The sequence below is a fragment of the Ctenopharyngodon idella genome, chromosome 10 (assembly GCF_019924925.1).
Source record: "Ctenopharyngodon idella isolate HZGC_01 chromosome 10, HZGC01, whole genome shotgun sequence".
NCBI lineage: Eukaryota > Metazoa > Chordata > Actinopteri > Cypriniformes > Xenocyprididae > Ctenopharyngodon > Ctenopharyngodon idella.
Genome location: NC_067229.1, coordinates 22030999 through 22051459, shown reverse-complemented (window position 1 = coordinate 22051459; position 20461 = coordinate 22030999). Strand labels below are relative to the sequence as shown.

At 39.8% G+C, this 20461-nt stretch overlaps 1 protein-coding gene across 4 annotated transcripts; it reads right to left on the bottom strand.

Moving 5' to 3' along the window:
* Positions 1-4914: 4914 nt before the first annotated feature.
* LOC127521553 (5-hydroxytryptamine receptor 3C-like) lies at positions 4915-18832 on the bottom strand. Of its 4 annotated transcripts, XM_051910895.1 has the most exons (10): positions 14448-14779; positions 13751-13923; positions 13315-13359; positions 10355-10461; positions 10038-10090; positions 9921-9957; positions 9659-9825; positions 9214-9424; positions 8701-8892; positions 4915-5657 (listed from the first exon to the last, which is right to left on the bottom strand). In XM_051910895.1, exons 5-10 carry the CDS (start codon positions 10083-10085, stop codon positions 5350-5352), a joined length of 963 nt encoding a protein of 320 aa, XP_051766855.1. In that variant the 5' UTR covers positions 10086-10090; positions 10355-10461; positions 13315-13359; positions 13751-13923; positions 14448-14779; the 3' UTR covers positions 4915-5349. The 4 variants fall into 4 exon arrangements, with proteins under 4 accessions (XP_051766855.1, XP_051766854.1, XP_051766856.1 ...); XM_051910894.1 differs by having other exon boundaries at positions 9921-10090; XM_051910897.1 differs by lacking the exons at positions 4915-5657; positions 8701-8892 and adding an exon at positions 5664-6150 and having other exon boundaries at positions 9921-10090; positions 14448-18832.
* Between the last annotated feature and the right edge of the window lie 1629 nt (positions 18833-20461).

The window sequence follows — 20461 nt, the reverse complement described above, 5'->3', positions numbered from 1 at the left end:
GCAACACATATGCGGTGTAAATCCCACATTACAAATACGGTGGTTTCTGCGGTGCTTCCATATGAAGGGCAAAGTAAATAACTGATATCAGGGATTAAGAATTTATTTATTTATGTCTTTTTTTTTTTTTTGCGACTGATCAACTGATCCCAGCACTACCAATGACACCTTTGTGAATGGACATACAAAGTACATAATCATAAAAAATTCCAAAAACAAACAAACAAAAAATAATAATAATAAAAAAAAATCAAAACATAAAGTCCATTATTTAAAGAAGCTTATACTATATATTAAAGGACCACTAACACAAAGCTATCCATGATGATCATTACATATTTCATAATCTTAATGTTGACAGGTCAGGAAGCAGGTCATAGAGTAAAAATGTAATTAATGTTAAAACACACACACACACACACACACACACACAGATTTGTTTTGCTATCTTAGTGAGGACATTTCATAGGCGTAATGGTTTTTATACTGTACAAACTGTACATTCTACCCCCCTACACTACCCCACCCCTAAACATACCCATCACAGAAAACATATTTCATGTTTACATCGTAATACCAGTGTAATACCCATGTCTTTATACAAATTTGTGTCCTTATAAATCACAAAAACGCACACACACACACACACACACACACACACACACACACACACACACATAAATAATGGTTTACGGGGACTTTCCATAGACGTAATGGTTTTTATACTGTACAAACTTTATATTCTATCCCCCTACACTACCCCTACCCCTAAACCTACCTATCACAGAAAACTCTGCATTTTTTGAATAAAAAAAAACAAAAAAAAAAACAGTTTAGTATGTTTTTTAAGCCATTTGGTTTACGAGGACACAGGAAGTGTCCTCATAAACCATGTTTACATTGTAATACCCATGTCATTATACACATAAACCATGTATGCAAGAACACACATATACACACACAAACCCTCCCAGATATAATACAGATGAACAAATGATAAAGCTCTGTTTGCTGAATATTCGATCTGAAATTAGCTGATTTTCTTTCGGAGTTAGTACTGGCTGCAGTCCTAATTGTTGGTGATTTTAATATCCATTTATATAATGAAAAAGGACTGACTGACATTTACAGACATTCGGATTGACATTTACAGACATTCTAAACTCTATTGGAGTTAGACAACACGTGTCAGGACCCACTCATTTTTGTAATCATACTTTAGATCTAATATTGTCACATGGATTCAGTGTTGATGCCGTTGACATTCTGCAGCAGAGTGATGACATCTCAGATCATTATCTAGTCTTGTGTATACTACATTTAGCCAAGGCTGCAAAACCGACTCCCTGTTACAATTATGGTAGAACTATCACCTCTACCACTATAGATTATAAATAATCTTGCTGATCAGTTTCATAACTCGATGTTGCAACAGAAACTACTGACTCTCTCTTTTCCAGCACATTAGATATTAGACATGCTCATTTACGTTTTAAGAAGATTAAGAAAAACAGTCCAATGCTGTGCTACAACAAGCACATGTGTGCCCTTATGAGAGCAGCCAGAAAAATGGAGCACACCTAGAAGAAAACTTAACTAGAGGGTTTTTAAAAAATTTTTTTTTTACATTTTGTGGAAAGAAAGCATTATTGCATACAGAAAGTCTGTAATAACTGTTAGATCTGCGTATGACTCTCTTAGAAGAAAACAAACACAACCCTAAGTATTTATTTAATACAGTGGCTAAATTAATGAGAAATAAAGCTTTAACATCTGACGTTTCCAAACAGCACAGCAGTCATGACTTTATGAACCTCTTTACTTGCAAGTAGTGTTGTCAAAAGTACCAGTACTTCGGTACCAAGTCGGTACTAAAATTTTGAAAATGTGACGATACCCGCATTTCTGTGGTACCGGTAGTACCGAGAATCCGGGTATATTCGTTACCCACTGATAGGGCTGTGGCAGTATTTACTTGAATATGACATGAGTGAAGCACAAAGCTTTGTTTACAAAAGAAATAATAGGTTAGCAATTAAATGTGACATCGCAGCCATGGAAACATTTTAGTTCATGCCGAATAAGAGAGGTACGTGAGTCCCTAAATTTAAGCGTTGTATTCTGTTTTGCGAATCGCGATCTGGTCACCCGATTAGCAGAGAATTTAACAATATTCCATTAGTTATTCCACTGAACATGGAATCTCTGTTTCTTTTCCCAAATCTTCACTCACAAAGGGGATTATAAACGTTTCTTTCTTTCTTTCGCATTTAGGCCTATTATAGGCTATTCGCATTCTTTACTGTGGTAAAGTAGAAAAAACACAGTAGGACCTGGGCCTAGACACGACCACAGCGCATCCCTGAAGTGTCTACAGAGATCATGTCAACTAGAGTATCCCCTGTAAAGGCCTCATCGACATGACACCTGTAGCAGAACTATACAGGTGGATCTGGGGAAGGTGGAGGGTTTCTGAAGGGCGCGCTACACTGCTAAGCAAATGCTAACCAAGTATTTGAAGGTTGAGCATGCAAGCGCATTGGCTACTAATACAGCAGAAACCAATCAGTTTTAACAACTGGATCGATCAAACACACAATTGTAAAAGTTAATCTTCACAACCCCTCACCCACTGAGAAATATCACCATTTGCTTCCCTCATGCATTTCAAAGACACTTGGGAGATAGTGCCTGCTCAGGAAAGTACAATCTACAAGAATCAGACATGCAGCCTATAGAAATGGAATCCTTTCCACTAATTCATTGACAAATTTGCTTAAATAAATGAACATGCATTTTCCCAGTACATTTTGAGTATTATTACTGTTTGTATATTGTTCTTTTGTATATTGTATATTGTATATACTGATGATAGAACTACTAGATAATGTAGCCCATCTAGGTGATGTCTCATATCAAAATATTGTTTAATGACATTTTGGTGGACATCATCTCTTGGTGATGCATTGTATGTTTATTATATTTATCAGAGTATAAATGGACACAAACTGCCAGCTTACTCTCCTCATGCAAATGAGTTCACGTTCAAACAAAGGAAACTTCCCGCTTGAGAACTGCACCTTTCTCATTGGTCAAGCCAAAACTCATTCAAGCCATGCGCAACTTTCTTGACCACAGAGTCAAATTAACAGTGCAAGTTCATCATCATTTTCTTCATTCAACAGAAAAGATATTGATTACAACTTCAGCACCATCGGACCGAACCATCAAGAATTTCTCCTCAGCCTCTTCTCTTGCAGATCCGGACACTCCTCAACAGCTCAGGCATTTGCAAGTATCGTACATTTAAACACTAAACTAAGTTTGAACCCTTTTGAGAACTGATGGTTCTTTTTCCTGGTTTAATGACTCTTTTCCATATTAATTTCCTGTTTCCGTTTTCAGTTCATTATTTCATTTCTCAATCTACCCATGTACTGTATGTGTGATTGTCTGCATGTGTTTTGATTAGTTGTGTCTGTGATTTAGTTTATAAACTTGTGCACAATACATATTTTTTTTTGTTTCTGACTGCCTGCCTGCAAATAACTGTGACTTAAATGATCTTGATCTAGTTACACACTCTAAGCGCTGCAAATGCTAAGAAAGAATTATTTTTCTGTGGCCATGAAAAATACCCTTTTCTTAGAATTAATTAATAATCAATACTGAGTGTTCACAGGATGAACTGCTTGATTGATTGTAATGTTAATGTAGCTACATCAAGTTAATCTGATTAACTGATTCAAATATTCAGAATTAATCATAATAAGTTATGAACAATTATTAATATTTCCCATTTGAGGTAATTTGCTACAACCATTAATTGTACCCAGTATGTAAAATGTTACCTGAAGGATAGAAAGAGAGAGAGTAAGCAAGAGAGAGAGAGAGAGAGAAAATGTAGAGAGAAAGAGAGATTGAAGGCTAAGCTCAGGTAGAGAGGAAGAGCAAGGCCAAAGAATCAAAGAAAAGAACAGCCAAAGAATGAGTGCCCCATAAAGGGACCCAGAGGAAAAGAACAGACAGAGCAATAGTTACAATATATATATATATATATATATATATATATATATATATATATATATATATATATATATATATATATCCCTTCCTTGACCATGTGACTGAAACCTAAATGTGAGACATTCAAACTGACCAATTCCCTGCCATACTAAAGGTGTGACAATTAGCAGACCCCTGATGAATACATATCTTGGACTACAGACCTTGTTCACTATCAGCACTTCTTTGATTTTAGGTATTCCAAATGGCCCTTGGAGGGGGCTGGAATAGGAAAGCAAAAGTCTTTGTTGATTTTCATCCTTACAAAAACAAAACTGAAACTAGCAGGGACATGTTTCTGTCCAAAGGTCAACACCAATACTGCTTTACCATTCAAAGTAACAGAGATAGTGAACTATAGCTGAATAAAAACTTAAGGATGTTGATCAGTTTTGTATTATGAATATGTGATTTTTACATGTAAGCAGAATTAGTATGAGATACGAGCTTGCTAATGTCTCATTCAGTCTTGGCTGGTTGAAATTGCACGAAAACTGTTCCAATACATGAATATATCACTGCAGCTGTCACAACTGATCAAGTTTGTGACAGCACAAATCACAGAAATGCAACTGAAAGCTATTTTTCACCCCTGCTGGACAACATATTACAGAAGTACAGTTAATGTCAACATGAAATTAAAACTGATCATATATTTAGGTTTGTAATTATTGTTTCTAATCTTATTGTGCATGATTATAAAGTATAAATTATTAAATAATTAATTTAATATTGTTCAAAAACTGTTCAAAATTGAGTCAACTTCTGATAGATAACATCAAATTAATAGCCCTACATTTTTTTTCTTGTTGACTGAAATAAAGATCACTTCCTCATATATGATATTAAAAGATTTTTATTTTTCAAGAGGGGAAAAACACAATGGACAAAACATTTTAGAAGAAACAACATGGTAACACCCATCAATCCTTGTCCTATGTAGGTTAGTGGGTAGACAGCAACAGTAAAATTATACAATATTTTAATTTGAAAACAATTTTCTATTCAATTTAACTCAAAATATATAATAATAATAATAATAATAATAATAATAATATAATCGTCATAATATATAATATATCATAATATATCAGTAACTTAAAGGGGAAATTAAACATTACAGAATTACATTTGTGACAAAACAAATATAAATGTAAAGAACTAAAAAAAAGAAAGAAAAAAAAATTACTATTCACATTTCATTAGATTTAATAAATGACAATGTTACAGGTTCAGTAATCATGTACACTCAACAACACTTATTCCCATATAGTTTCAGTAGGTTTATTTATACTGTATCAAAGATGCAATTTTGTTGTACCAGTACAGCCAAACAACAACAATAGTGACAAAACTCACTGAGAGAAAGATCAAATACAGCCCAAAAAGCAAGCGGTCAATGACTTGACCCAAATTCACCCACTCATCTGCACTCTCATCAGTATTAAAATATTGATTGACCTGCTCACGGATGGATAGTAACTCGTGGCTTATCTTCCTCAGTTCCTGGAGAGTAGGAGGTGTCTTATGGACTGCTTCGCTCTGAGGGCTTTCAATTACAGAATCACAGCGTTTGGTCTCAGTTCTGTGCTCTACAGGGACAAAAGAACAATAATGTAACAATCTATTGGCAGATGCTATTTGCACTAAGTGAAAATAGCAGTATTTTCTTTGCACTAAGTGTATATAGTTGTTAGTTGATAGCTATTTATACTTAGTGCAAATAGTAGCAAATAGCTTACTGTTTGCACCTCAGTGTATTGTAGTACATTTATAAAACAGTGTGCAGTTATAACAACATATTCAGTGTATGTGAATATATTTATTAAAATGGAAACACAAGAATGTCTCAGCTATGTGATAAACAATACAAGTGTTATGTTGTTGGCTATTTCAATCAACACAGAATGTGTTTTTTCCATTCCACTGCGCTAGTTTTCCATTGCTTTTCTATGTAAAGGCAGTAGACAGACGTGTTTGACCGTTGCGCATATCTTGCATCTTTTACAGCATATCGCGCAGGAACGGCACTCAAAAAATGCAGCGCTCAAGTTAAAAGAAGTTTAACTTTTAAAAAAAACACATCTCAACACCTTGCGTTTTTCACTGCCCGCGTCTCACGTTTTTAGATGCAAAGACGCATTGTGTGTGAATGACCCAGAATAGGAGAAAAAAATGCAAGGTCTGGCTTGCATGTGTTTACATAGAGAATAATGGAAAAGCAGCGCAGTGGAATGCAAAAACGTGTTCTTTGGAAATGACAGCATAACAACTGTTTTGTTGTTGCAAGTGTACCCGAGGTACAAGCTGTAAAGGCACCACCCTCTTCTGGAAAGGGGGAGGGAAGCAGCAGCTCATTTGCATTTAAAGATACACACGCAAACAGCGTACTTTTGCTTCCACCCAAAAAGGGGGATTTTGGGCATGGTACTGTATAATAAATAATATGTGGGGTGTTTTAAGCTGAAACTTCACAGACACATTCTGGGGACACCTAAGACTTCTATTACATCTTGTAAAAAGGGGCATAATAAGTCCCATTCAAACATTTTATTCACAAAATCGTTACTTTCACCGCTTCGGCCATTCACAGCGGCAGCGTAATAGCTTGTTAGTTCATGTTCAGGCAATGATGACAGGGATGCATGCCATTTTACTTATTCTTGCAAGGTAAAGTTGTCAGGGTTACAGTTCACAATAACTCCCAGGTTGATTGACTTGAATAAACTAACAGAAAAGCAACAGAGAAACTTTCTTGCACAGCAAGAGTATGCACACTTGATCTGAGCTACATTACCCAGATACATTTCTATAAGGACTTCAACACCCGTAGTTATTGATCTTAAAGCGATAACCCTTATTTTCCTCTTCCATAACAATATTCTATACAAAGCCTTTTGATATACAAAGACGGTGCACATATGTGCACTTAAATTACTTGAATGGGAGAAAATGCAATGGCAATAAGGCAGAATAAGTCCCACCTTCTAAATAAAAGAGCCAATCGCTGATTGATAAAGTCATCATGTCACTGCAGCTGCCGTTAGAGGCTCTGGTTTCTATAGAAAAATTCAGTGTTCTGAGACGTGCACTTATGCCTACACATGTGCATTGGCTGGTTTAGCCTGAAAAATAAGTTTTTTTTAAACGCTATTTGAGCATAAGAAATTACATTTATTGGACAGTTCATGTAAGAGCTTGTTGCTGATTTGAAATATGTTATTTAAATGCAAGTTCGGCAAGCAGTTTTTGAGATTTCAGGATATGCCCATTCAAGTAGATAGGACTTGGTCTTGGATGCCTGAAATAGCTGCCTGGAGGCGTTGCAAATATGGCCACCGAGTGAACAGACTTTCCACGAAAGGTGGAGAGTAAGGTGACCGACCCGAGTTCGAATCCACCTTTTACCGAACTCATTTTTCTCCCCTTTCCCATTGCTTATCAACTCAGAGAGGTGTTTATTTTAAATAAAAATAAAGAAAATATTTGAAAAGTGAAAATAAAGTGCCTAATGGGTATGGACAAAGTCCTGATTCTCTTATCAGATGGGTTTCTTTTGTAATTTTGTCTGGCTCAATCAGACAATGGTGGCCAGAAGGTGGGCTATTTCTACTTGGGGTAAACACTCTGGAAACTATTTATGTTTGTTGAACATAATTATTACACTGCACACTGAATACTTGATTCTTATTGGCAAATTGCGAGAAAACGCAACTAATGAAATCTTGAGTCTTTGTTGCAGTATTCAATTTTTCACATCCAGTGGCCAAATAAGCCAATCAGACACAACATTATTCATTATATTTAATTATATAATTAAATATAATTAATACATAATGATATAAATAAATATAATGCAAACCCACTATGTGAGTTCTGTGAACCATCCCCCTAAAGAACAAGTAACACCCAGACAAAGCCATTTATGACCTAAAGGAATGTGAAGAAAAAATCTCACTCCATTTCCCCATAGGAAAGACACATAAAGCCCATAAAACAGACTCTTTGTCTTCATTAATTTATAGACAAACTAAATAGAGGTTTAAGATAAGCTGCAGACTTCTTGTTTAACAAGGTGCTTTGAAATAAGAAACTGATGGTTCTTTCAGGTGGTTAAATGACTCTTTTCCATAGCTTCATTCCCTGTTTCTGGTTCCATTTATGTTCACATTCCATTTTACCCATGTATGCGTGATTGTGTGTATGTTTGTTTAGATTAGCTGTGTTCATAATTTAGTTATTAAAACTTGTGCACAATACATATAAGTATTTGTTTCTGATTATCTGCTTGCAGCAAAGTCAATTTAACGATTCCTGATCTTGCTACTGAGCACTGTACACAGTAATATCTTTTCTGAGAGTTGATAGACTGAATCAAAACTGAGTGTTCACTGGATATACAGGTTAACTGATTTTAATATTAATTCTGCTACATCAAGTTAGTTCTATTAATTGATCTGAATATTTATATATTTATAACAAGTTGTGATTAATTATGAATATTTCCCTTTTTAGCTAATTTGCTGCAATATACTGTACATTCAGCAATTCATTATTGCAAAGTACAATAGGTGATTCAAGACCCCAAGTTGGATTGAAAAAATTGCATTATTGGATTCGCATGGTAAGACTCACCTTTAGGATCACATTTTTGGTCACTGGGTTTCTTGCTTAAAAAAACAAGTTTAGCAAGGTAGTTGAGGAAAAACACCTTGGCCCATTGAGGTAACGGTCCATAGTGACTAGAGCCATAGTGAATATTTATGATAAGAATTGTCTCCAGAAGACTGGCCACCATCAGTGCCAAGCAGAGAGAAAAAAACACATCTGGAAAGAGAGAGTATAAAAGAGAGATAATGTAATGTCTTAAAAATCAGCTAAAATTTGACAATATTAATGTCAGTTGGCAAGAGAGGAAAAAGGTGCTTTAAAATTGTCATAACCAGCAGTTAGTGCGACGAATGATGAGACAATTTGTCACTTTGAGTTTGCAGAAAGGTGCTATATAAAATAAACTTATTATTATTATTATTACTTCACTGGTGCATTTTGCTTTTAGCAAAGACAGAATAAGGAATTGACTCTGGAAAATTGGCACATGCCTGGTTATGACAAAGTGTAATGCTACAACAAAGCTCCTATACGAACTTATGAGAGGTAAGGTGTTTCCTGTGACGGGTAGCAGGTCATTCATTAGCAGCAGGAACACAGTGTAACCCAAGATGAGGGTCATTTTGAAGGCAGAACGATCCACATTCTGAGGTGGTAGAAGAAAGCTGAATAGATCTACAGCAATGAGGAAACAGCTGGGAATCAGGAGGTTCACCACATATAGCGTTGCCCGTCGCCTGAGGACAATCTAATGAAGGACAAAAGTAATTTAACCAACTTCAGTTAGAATGCTGATTCATTTAAGCAAAATACCAACAAAGGTTAATTTGACAGCTAAAGCAAACATACTGATATCCTATTTAAGCTTATTATTATTCTTTAACTTCAGAGAGCAAATGCCATGAGAGTATGTTGGTCTTGATAAGCTTTATTTTCTTGTTTAAAGCTAAGATTTTTTAAAATTGTTTTAAAATTGTAATACATAGTAAGTAAGTGCGTCCCGTGAGTTATTCATTTCCTGGGAAGGTATCGTAGGTTTTTCAGCAAGCATTTCGACCAGCTCCCACTCTCCTTTAGTTGTCATCACTTCAAGAGAATATTTGAATGATTCCTCCACCGGTTTAGCAATGGACAACTGAACATCCAGCACTGCAGAAAAGACCAAACAAATGAGTTAATGGAGTCACACAAAGTTAGTAGTTACTGTAAAAGTGATAATTTGCTCTTCAGTCAAGCCAACTTACTGGTGTGCTGATATGAATTAAAGGTGAATGAACAGTTCTGAATATCGAATGGAAAGGTGTAGATGTCCAGGTTACAGGAACTGATCACATGATATGGAATATCGTCTGTTACCTTACCAGTATTTTCGACGTAGAGGTAATATGTGTCTGGGACTTTATTTTCATCAATGCTTCAAAGTAAAAAGAGGTATATATTAGGGACGGGATGGTAATTTTATTGTCCAAGTAAACCTTTATTATTATTATTATTATTATTATTTTAAAAAATGTAATCCAAATCAGCCTTAAGCCACAAAAAGTCTAGCACCTAGAGGGTGACAACATTTTATGAGATGTGGGGTAATGACTGCAGCATCACATGCAATATATAAATTAAAAGTGGATAATGGTCAGCTGATCACAGAATTTAGAAATACGGATACTGTAGAACTCACAATTCCTTAATGACAATATCAGGCCTCCACAGTTGTTTTCTTGGCAGTGAGATTGTGTCTGTCCCACATTCAACAGGATCCCAACTCAAACCTTCAATATTCCAGTACTTCAAAACACAAAGTATCAGTATTATGCACTTTGGATTAAAATAAATCAATAAATAAATCTGTCAAATGCAAATATTAATACATTTAATGAACTGCCAATGTCATTTAATTCATTAATTTAATAGGCAAACTGTTAAGGTTAAACTTTATTTTGATGGCCCCCTTTAGACATTCTGTTGAGCATAAGTAACGTAAGCACCTACATTTTAACTAAGGGTGCTTCCGCACTGGAAGTTTAGTTTTAAACGGGGCACGGCTTGAATGAAAAATTGCTAATGTGAAAACTGTAGTATTAGAGACCAAACAAGAGACTACCTGAAGGAGGTGGTCTGTTTTTGTTTGCACTCTGATTCATGTAATGGTGAAAGCAACACGGACTCGGGTGTGCACTTGTTCAGGAAGAAAAAAACCTGTGCATGTGTTTTAGCCGATGATGATGTATTTAGTTCAATAAAACACTTGTAAGGGATGATAGTGTTGATGATTTACCTTGGATACGTGTGAGAGCGAGCCTGCAGTGTAATTGCGCATAGCGAGTGCAATTGGGGCGGCAAAGGAATGGCAATCCGTTGTCTCCTAAAGATTCTGTTTGCAAGCAGCAGAAAGCTGCCTTCATGCAATGCACATACAGTAAACCCAAGTGTCGTTTACTTTGCTGTGCATAATAGCACCAAATTAGTAAAAAAAAAAAAAAATATATATAACACAATATATTGACTGCGTTCTGTTTTCTATCATGCGGCATGCACATTTGTGATGATATAAGATGAACGCAAGTGCACCAGGGCAAAGCCATAACCATGGCTGCATCCAAAATCGCATACTTCTCTACTGTATAGTAGGCGAAAAGCAGTATGTGACAAAAGCAGTTTGTCCGAATTCACAGTATTCATAAAAGTGTAGGCAGAAAGTACCTGGATGACGTACTTCTTCTGGCGAGTTTCTGAAGTGTACATACGACACTTTACTATCCCATGAGGCCATGGTAGAGGATTTGTGAATGGCAGTGAAGTGATGTAACTGACGCTGGTAGGTCACGTGATAAGGACAATGGCGAATGTAGTATGTCCAGATTATGTTCATACTATACATATTCATACTATATAGAACATACTTTTTCAGCGGTTGTGAAGTAATTACTTTTTCAGAATAAGTACCTACTCAAGAGAGTATGCGATTTCGGATGCAGTCCATGTCTTAAACATTGGGGGGAACCAAAGTTTTTTTTTTCTTCTTCTTCTTTGGGGGTGGGGGTGTTTTTTTTGTTTTTTTTTAAGGCATTAAATAAAGGATTAAAAGGGATTAAGGGGATTTAAGGGAATAAAGCAGAAAAAGAATAGTAAAAGATGTCCCAGGTCTAATTATTGTGAAGTAGTCCATTTAAACTCTTTGCAAATAATATTTTATTTAAAAATATGCACACATTTACTCTTGTTTGTATGTCTAATGTCAAAAATGTAAAAACAAAAACAAACAAACAAAAAAAACGTTTCTTGTCTCGTTGCATTCAGTTATTATTAACATCATCATTTAAATGATAGCATATTTTAAATTCAAAATGGTGAAATTACATTAAAATGTTGAGTAGTTTGCATCACTGTATGTTACTGTGGGTCATTAAACGTATCCATCATAGTGTCAAATTTTAAATGTTTAGTTTCTTATATCTTACCACGCACACACACTTTCACTATAAAAACTAAAAGCGTGGTGTTGGAATTCACACTCGTCTGAATAGTAAGCCCTGCTTTCTTTGATCTGATTGGTCATTATTTTGACGTTGATGAGCGCTGTTAGACTGTTGAGGCCTTTGGCCATTGCCTATGGTGGTTACAGCCCTGCACCAGGGTTCGATAGAATCAAGTTGAGTGTGAAACCAGACCAATGTTGCGGGGGGTACCGGGAACAATCGCGCTCTGACTCGAGCCGCAGCTAACGTGCCCAATGTGAAAGCCCTGTCAAAGTATTAGTTGAGACAGTGGCGGATTTATGCATGGGTGACATGGGCAACTGGCGCCAACATGAGTTGGTGTCTGACGTAGAAACTGGAAGTGCTGCACTGTGTCTACAACATAAACAGTGCAGGAGAATGACATGGAATATAAGAAATTGTTGAATAAAGTTGTTATTTTTGTTTTGTTTTTCCGCACAAAAAGTATTCTCTTCACATAAAATTAAGGTTGAACCACCATAGACACATGGACTATTTTAATGACGTCTTTACTACCTTTCTGGGCCTTGAAAGTGGTAATTAAATTGCGGTCTATGGAGGGGTCAGAGAGCTCTCAGATTTAATATCTTAATTTGTGTTCCGAAGATGAACAAAGGTCTTACAGGTTTGGAACGACATGAGGGTGAGTATATGTAACCCCTTACCCAGGTCCTACTTGCCCCGCTCTGCGCGGGCTTCAAACCTTGGTCTCTGGTGTGGGAGTCGGACGCTCTAACAAGGAGGCTAAAGGCTGCAACCTCTAGCGTCAGTCGCTAGAGCATCTCTTGAGATCAGAGGAGTGAGGTTTACTCGCACAGCGACTACTAGCTGGCCTCCATTACATATAATTAATGACAGAATTTTCATTTTTGGGTAAACTAACCCTTTAAGGCTGCCGTTATTCATGCAGGAATCCATATGACTCCAGTCGTAGTTAAGGATAGCTCTTCACTGGTTTGTGATTAGTTCATGCCTTTATTAATCATTAGTTCATGTTGAATTAAGTGTTAATTCAGGTAGGCCTATTAGTATTGTACCCTTATTGTAAAGAGTTACCGATAAAAAGCATCTGCTAAATTAATTCATTTTATTTGTTTTAAAGTTTATAAAGTAAATCAGACCTTGTTGCAATAAAACTTACCAAATTCAACCAGAGGAATGTGTTAAGTTTCTGTGCTTTTTCATCCTGAAAGAAAGAAAAAAAAAAAAAAAATATATATATATATATTTTTTTTTACATGATTACCAACAAGCAATTGCTATTCATAAACCAATTAGCATTAAAGTGGCAAGTGTGCAAGACTTGGCTGGCTTTACACTTTTACTTGAAGACATAAATATAAACTCTGAAGTAGGTATTTTTTGAATCCATTGTTTTATAAAAAAAAAAACAAAACATGGAATTATTTAAAGACCCTTTACAGACGTGTCTGGAGTCCGAGATAACCACAGCTGAAAATTGTCATGTCACAATAACGCTGCTAGCATCTTGGCTGCAAATGGTTGAGAAGTTTCTAATGTATTGAATAGGCTACAGATTTTGTGTGGCCATAATTATTGGAATGATCAGAACTTACCACATCTAAAATTCCATACAGAGTGAAGCTCACACTGATGTTTGTGGGAGTTTTCAGGTTAATAACTGGCCTTATTTCAGTTTTGCCAAAGATGTTCTCCTTCAGGGCTGTTATGAGAGCATCTGTAGTAGGTTCGGAGCAGTTAATGGTCTCTGTGGATTTTATTAGTAGAGCTGGAAGAATAAAATTGCAAATTAAATATTAAAAAGCTTGTCTGTTGTATTGTCAGGTTCTGTTTAAAGAGAACCTAAGCTGTTGATGAAAGATAGATTATTCTTTTTTTTTTTTTTTTTGCAGACCCCTGCACATGACGTGGGGAAAAAAAAAACATGTATATTGTGTCCACAAATTACCGACTCTTTTACTGATCCATTTTAATTAAATTGTATGCACAATATTAATATTAATTAATATTAATATTTATTTGTGGGAACAGTGTATATATGTATTTTTTTTGTCCGTATGTCATGTGCTGGGCTTCGTATTATTTAGCACTTTAAAATATTTCCATTATTTATTTAAATTATTCATAACATTATTATTACAAATAAAACTAAAAAGTCATGAATCAAATTACAACATACTACTGTAATATTGAATACACACAAATGATTGTTGGTTGTTGATTGTTGGTTTTACATATAGAGTCTATGAACTTTGTATTGAAATTTGTACTGAAAATCTATTTTCTTCTTACACAGCATAATGAGACAGCAGATAATGAGCCGTAACTGTGGAGGACTGGCTGTGAATCCAGCAGCCTGTAATGATAGTGTTATCAGACACAGCAATATACACTTTAATAAACTAGTAAATCGCTACAACAACACTAAACAATGATAACTTTACCTCAAAGCTATTGCATTAATATTTCATGACTATGCCTTACCTGTGGTCTTGAAATCAAAACTACAGCCATCAGTTGAAGAATGAAAGGGCAGATTACAGAAAGAATGTTATAAAATATATTTAAGCTTTTACCTCACAGTTCATGATCACTTTGAGGATTGAAATGGACTATCAGACAAAACTATATACTCCAAAAATTATTTGTTTAGGTAAACTAAAACCAACAGACTTTTTTTTCACCACATTATTTTCATTTTTTTCATAATCCCAGAATACAAAAGCAACAACATGCAAAGCACAATATGTCTGATGTAAAACCCACATTAAAAATATGGTGGTGTCTGTGGTTGCACGCTTTTTTACATACAGCACGTAGGGTTGCAATGAATTTGTATAGTCAGTAAATGGCAAAGATTAAGACATTGCTAACAATATTAGTTAATCGATAAAGAGCAAAATTCAACAGTGATGAATAAATCATCTTAATTTTGCGGCAGTAACAGGTGTAGCGTCTGCAGTGGATCAGATTAGCAAGTCAACTATACATTTCGTTAAAGTTTAACTTCTTGAACTTTGCTTGTAAATCTCACATTGGCTCCGGCCTGGCTGACATTAACAGCCCACTCGACACATTTTATGGCCGTGTGAATGGATCACCGGCACCCACGAATCTCTCCCTTGTGACTTAAAACGATCGCGATCAACTCAGATCGAATTACACCAAGCCATGTGGCCACATTCCAGATGTTGTCAAACTCCAATACACGCACACACACACACAGAAGAACACACCAGGACTCTCTTTAAGTCACATTCATTAAAATATGATAAAAATGTAATCCTGTAAGCATGTATTTCAGTTTTAAGCATGTATTTCAAGTTACGACTTGTGTGAGTTGTACCCCCAAACCTTTATATGCGAGTGTAAGACTGTATCTCTGTCTTTATGTCTTTTTCACCCTGCCATGTTTAGTCTTAAATGAATCCTTTCAGGATGCTTTAATTAATTATATATGTTCTGTTACGATACCACGCATTAGTCTATTAGGTCTTTTGGAGTAAAAGTTACCAATTCTGAAACCATCATAAATTATGCAAATTGAGCCGCAAGACAAGACAAAGAGAACTTTTCCCTCCTCAAAGTCCACGCTAGACATTGGCTGTTCACCCAAGGAGGCATTTTGGCTTGTTTGTCCTTAAAAGACAACCACACGCATGTTCCTTTGTCTCTCGATTGTCTCTCGCCATCTCACGCACGTCTCGACGACTGCGCTCCCATCACGCGCTCCTCTCCTCTTCGGGACGACCACCTTTGGCGAAACAAACTTTCAAATTCTCAGTTCAAACTTCCTGCGGAGACGGAAGAAGCCAACGAAATGCAGCCACGGATGCACTGAATCTTCACATGTATCTTTTTGAAACTCAGCACTTCTATCTATCTTAGATGCGCTAAGTTACACGACCTAACAAAGGGATACTGATTCTTTGCTGGCTCTTAAGGAACTGTCTGTAAGTTTTGCTACTCTTTGTGTTCTCTCTTTTCCTGTCTTTACTTTCGCTTCTGTATATATGTGTATTCTTTGTGTATTTAGTCGTATAGTGTATGTGTTCGTAGTTTCATATATTAAATACATTATATTCATGCTCAATTGCTTCTGTTGCTCATTCAGCAAATCAAATCACTTTTACGTTCCAATTTTGCAAACTGCTTTACACTTTAATGCTAGAATAGGAAGTTATTTCTCGTGGCCAGAGGAATAATCTCCTTTCATAATAGTCGATAAGGAAACTCCTTCCGGTCTCTTTGGGCCAGCGGTAGAGGGCTTCACGGAACGCTTCACCGCAGCACAGAAGTCGTCCCAAGCCATGCGACACTTCCTGCCCAAGCGCTCCAGCTCTGCTTCTGCTTCCAGCCGCCCCAGGCCTGCGCCGGCTCAGCAGAGCAAGACTGCCCCCTCTACCTCTCAGGCAGCACCTCCCAAGGAACAGCGCCAGCGTCCACGCCCCGCAAAGCGCTCCTCCTTCCCGAGACGTCAGGGACCCCGGCCTAAGAAGTCTTCCTGATCTGCCAGGAAGGAAGAGGATGGAGCTAAGTCTCGCCGAGGTCGGACCACCCCAAAAGCTCCTTCGTTCAGTCTCCTCTCCGCCCCGTTTAGTTCCGGGCGTGGGAGATATGTTCAGTGTTGCGCTAACTGGGCCCACAAATGTTGAGTCCATGCAAAACGCCGTTCTCATGGCGAACACTATAAATTTTTTACCTCCTCAAAGAAGGAGCAAACTTCCTCTTCTACTCTTTCCGGTGTACGGGCCCCCGACCGGCGGTCCGTCATCCGATGCCATACAACCCCTTGTCACGCGGGCCGAGGCCTGGCAAGCCATCCCCGGGGTGTCAAGTTGGGTCCTGGGAACAATAAGTCGGGGCTACTCGCTTCAGTTCGCCCGAAGGCCCCCGCGCTTCAGCGGGGTGCTTCAGACTTCAGTAAACACAGACGACGCTCATGTCCTCCGAGCCGAAGTCATGACTCTACTGAGGAAAGGAGCTATAGAAACAGTCTCCCCCTCAGAGAGCGTGTCGGGGTTCTACAGTCGTTATTTCCTGGTTCCCAAGAAAGATGGCGGTCTCAGACCCATCTTAGATCTCAGAGTCTTGAACCTCTCCCTCATGAGACGGAAGTTCAAGATGTTAACGCTGAAGCAGATCCTTGTGCAGATTTGCCCCGGGAACTGGTTCTGTTCGCTGGACCTGAAAGATGCTTACTTTCACATCCAGATAGCCCCCCGTCACAGACGATTCTTGAGATTTGCATTCGAGGGCGTGGCTTACCAATATACAGTCCTTCCCTTCGGGCTGTCCCTAGCTCCTCGCACTTTTACCAAGTGCATAAACGCGGCGCTTTCCCCACTGAGACAGATGGGAAGCCGTGTTCTGAATTATCTCGACGACTGGCTCATTCTGGCCCAGTCGCGAGCCGAGCTAGAACTCCACAGATCCGTGTTCCTCAGCCACTTGGAGTGCCTAGGACTCAGGGTCAACTTTGCCAAGAGCTCGCTGCTTCCCAGCCAACATATCACGTTCCTGGGTGCAGTTTTCGACTCAGTCCGTATGACGGCGGTAGTCTCGCCAGAGCGCGCCCTGGCCATTCAGCAGCTCGCGGCTTCAGTCAGGAACAGAGCCTACCTCCCTCTGAAGTTCTTCCAGAGGATGCTAGGGCTGATGGCTTCCGCCTTCTCGGTTCTGCAGCTCGGCCTTCTCCGGATGCGGCCTCTGCAATACTGGTTGAAGTTTCGGGTCCCTCCTCACGCCTGGTGGCACGGCCGCCTGCGTCTCAGGGTCAATCAGGCCTGTTTGACAGCTCTGAAACCCTGGATGAACCCTGTATGGTTCAGTCTTGGAGTACCCCTACAGGCGGTGTCCAGAAGGACGGTGCTCTCGACAGATGCGTCCAACACAGGCTGGGGCGCTCTTTGCGAGGGCAGACCAGCCTTCGGCTCGTGGTCTCGTGAGGAAAGCCATCTGCACATCAACTGCCTTGAGATGTTGGCAGTGATCCGAGCCCTTCAGGCATTTCAGGCACACCTGACGGGACGCCACGTCCTAGTCCAGTCGGACAGCATGACAGTGGTGTCATATATAAATCACCAGGGCGGCCTTTCGTCCAGCCGCTTATGCGCACTGGTGAAACGTCTTCTGGAGTGGGCATTTCCGAGGTTACAGTCGCTCAAAGCGACTCACATACCCGGGAAAACAAACTTGGGAGCAGATATGCTATCTCGGAGCAACGTCCCCTCAGACGAGTGGATGCTCCACCCCCAGACGGTTCTCACGATCTGGGAGTTCTTCGGGAGGGCAGAGATAGACCTCTTCGCCTCAGAAGACAACTCTCACTGCCCAATTTATTTCTCGAAGGAGGAAGATGCTCTGGCCCACGACTGGCCCTGCACCCTCCTTTACGCTTTTCCCCCGATCGCTCTGATCCCTCAGGTCATCAGACGAGTCAGGGAAGACAAGCACAGAGTCCTCCTAGTGGCCCCGCTCTGGAGGAGCCAAATCTGGTCCACAGAGCTATTCAGGCTTTCCACGGAAGCCCCGTGGCCGATCCCCCTGAGACAGGACCTCCTCTCTCAGGCAAACAGGACGATCTGGCATCCCCAGCCAGAACTCTGGACTCTGCACCTCTGGTCCCTCGATGGGAGCCTGCAAACCTCCCAGGGGACATACTAAATACCATCTCTCAGGCGAGAGCCCCGTCCACAAGACGCCTCTACGCCCAGAAATGGTCGGTCTTTGTTGACTGGTGCTCTGCACGCAGCATAGAACCTGTGGAGTGTGACGTATCACCGATACTGTCGTTCCTCCAGGAACGTTTAGATATGGGTCGCACCCCTTCAACGCTCAAGGTTTACATAGCAGCCATTGCAGCGTTTCACTCTCCTATCGCTGGCCAGTCAGTGGGACGAAACAGCCTTGTGGTGCGCTTCTTGAGAGGTTCTAGGGGATTGAATCCACCTCGTCCTCTCACCGTTCCCACCTGGGATCTCTCTTTGGTCCTCAGAGCTCTCAAAGGGCCCCCCTTTGAGCCACTGCATTCAGCTGACCTCAGGCCCCTGACACTCAAAACCGCTCTGCTGCTTGCGCTAGCATCAGTCAAACGAGTCGGCAACTTGCAGGCCCTCTCTGTGAGCCCTGTATGCCTTGAGTTTGGGCCCAACGACTCCAAAGTCGTTCTGAAACCTAGGTGTGGCTACGTTCCCAAGGTGCTCTCGACTCCATTCAGAGCACAGGTCATTTCCCTCTCAGCGCTTCCTCCCTCGTCGGACAAGCGAGAGCTGGAATTACTCTGCCCTGTCAGGGCATTGAGGACCTATGTTGTGCGATTACAGCCTTTCCGGCAATCCGATCAGCTCTTTATCTGCTTTGGCGGCCGCACCAAAGGGTCTTCGGTCTCAAAGCAACGTCTTTCGCGTTGGATAGTCGACGCTATTGCTCTTTGCTACTCCTCTATGGGCCTCAACTGCCCCATAGGAGTTAGAGCCCACTCCACTAGAGGAATGGCTTCCTCTTGGGCATGGTCCAGTGGAGTTTCTATTAAAGACATCTGTGAGGCGGCCGGCTGGTCCTCACCGTCCACTTTTGTCAGATTTTATAACTTGGATATCCCGACCTTACAAGCTCGGGTCCTCTCGGTATGATACAGCGGCCTCTATTGAGCTCCGCCTCATGCCACCCCGGGAGTTAGCTCCCCTCTTGCAAGTGTAACACATGGGTTCGACGGCTCCGGCCCTCTCACTTGTCCGCTGGTTCCCTCACGGTGTCCAAGACAAGTTCAGACGTTCCCTGCCGTGGCACGGCGCGGTGGAATTCGTTCCCCATACGCAGTACGAGTGAAGTATCGAAAGGGAACGTACTCGGTTAATAACGTAACCTCGGTTCCCTGAGATACAGAACGAGTACTGCGTTACATGCCGTGCCACGAGGCTGCGGCTTCAGTGTCGTCGCTTCAGTCGTATGACCTGAAATCCTATGGCGAAATGCCTGCTTATATAGCCGTAAGCCCTGCCTCTTTTGGCGGGCTTCTTTGCGCGCTTTGTTGCCATAGGCCGCGCAGCTATGCCGCGCCGTCATTGGTTCAACAACTTTCTATGAGTGAACCAATGACGATGCAGTTACACTGCGTTATTGAAAAAGGCTTCAGTAACGGGGAAAAAGGAGACCTTCCCCCATACGCAGTACTCGTTCCGTATCTCAGTGAACCGAGGTTACGTTAGTAACCGAGTACGTTATCTCGAGATCACGAGAAAATGAAGTAGTGATCACGAGACAACAACTTTTGTTATCTCGAGATCACGAGAAAATTAAGACAT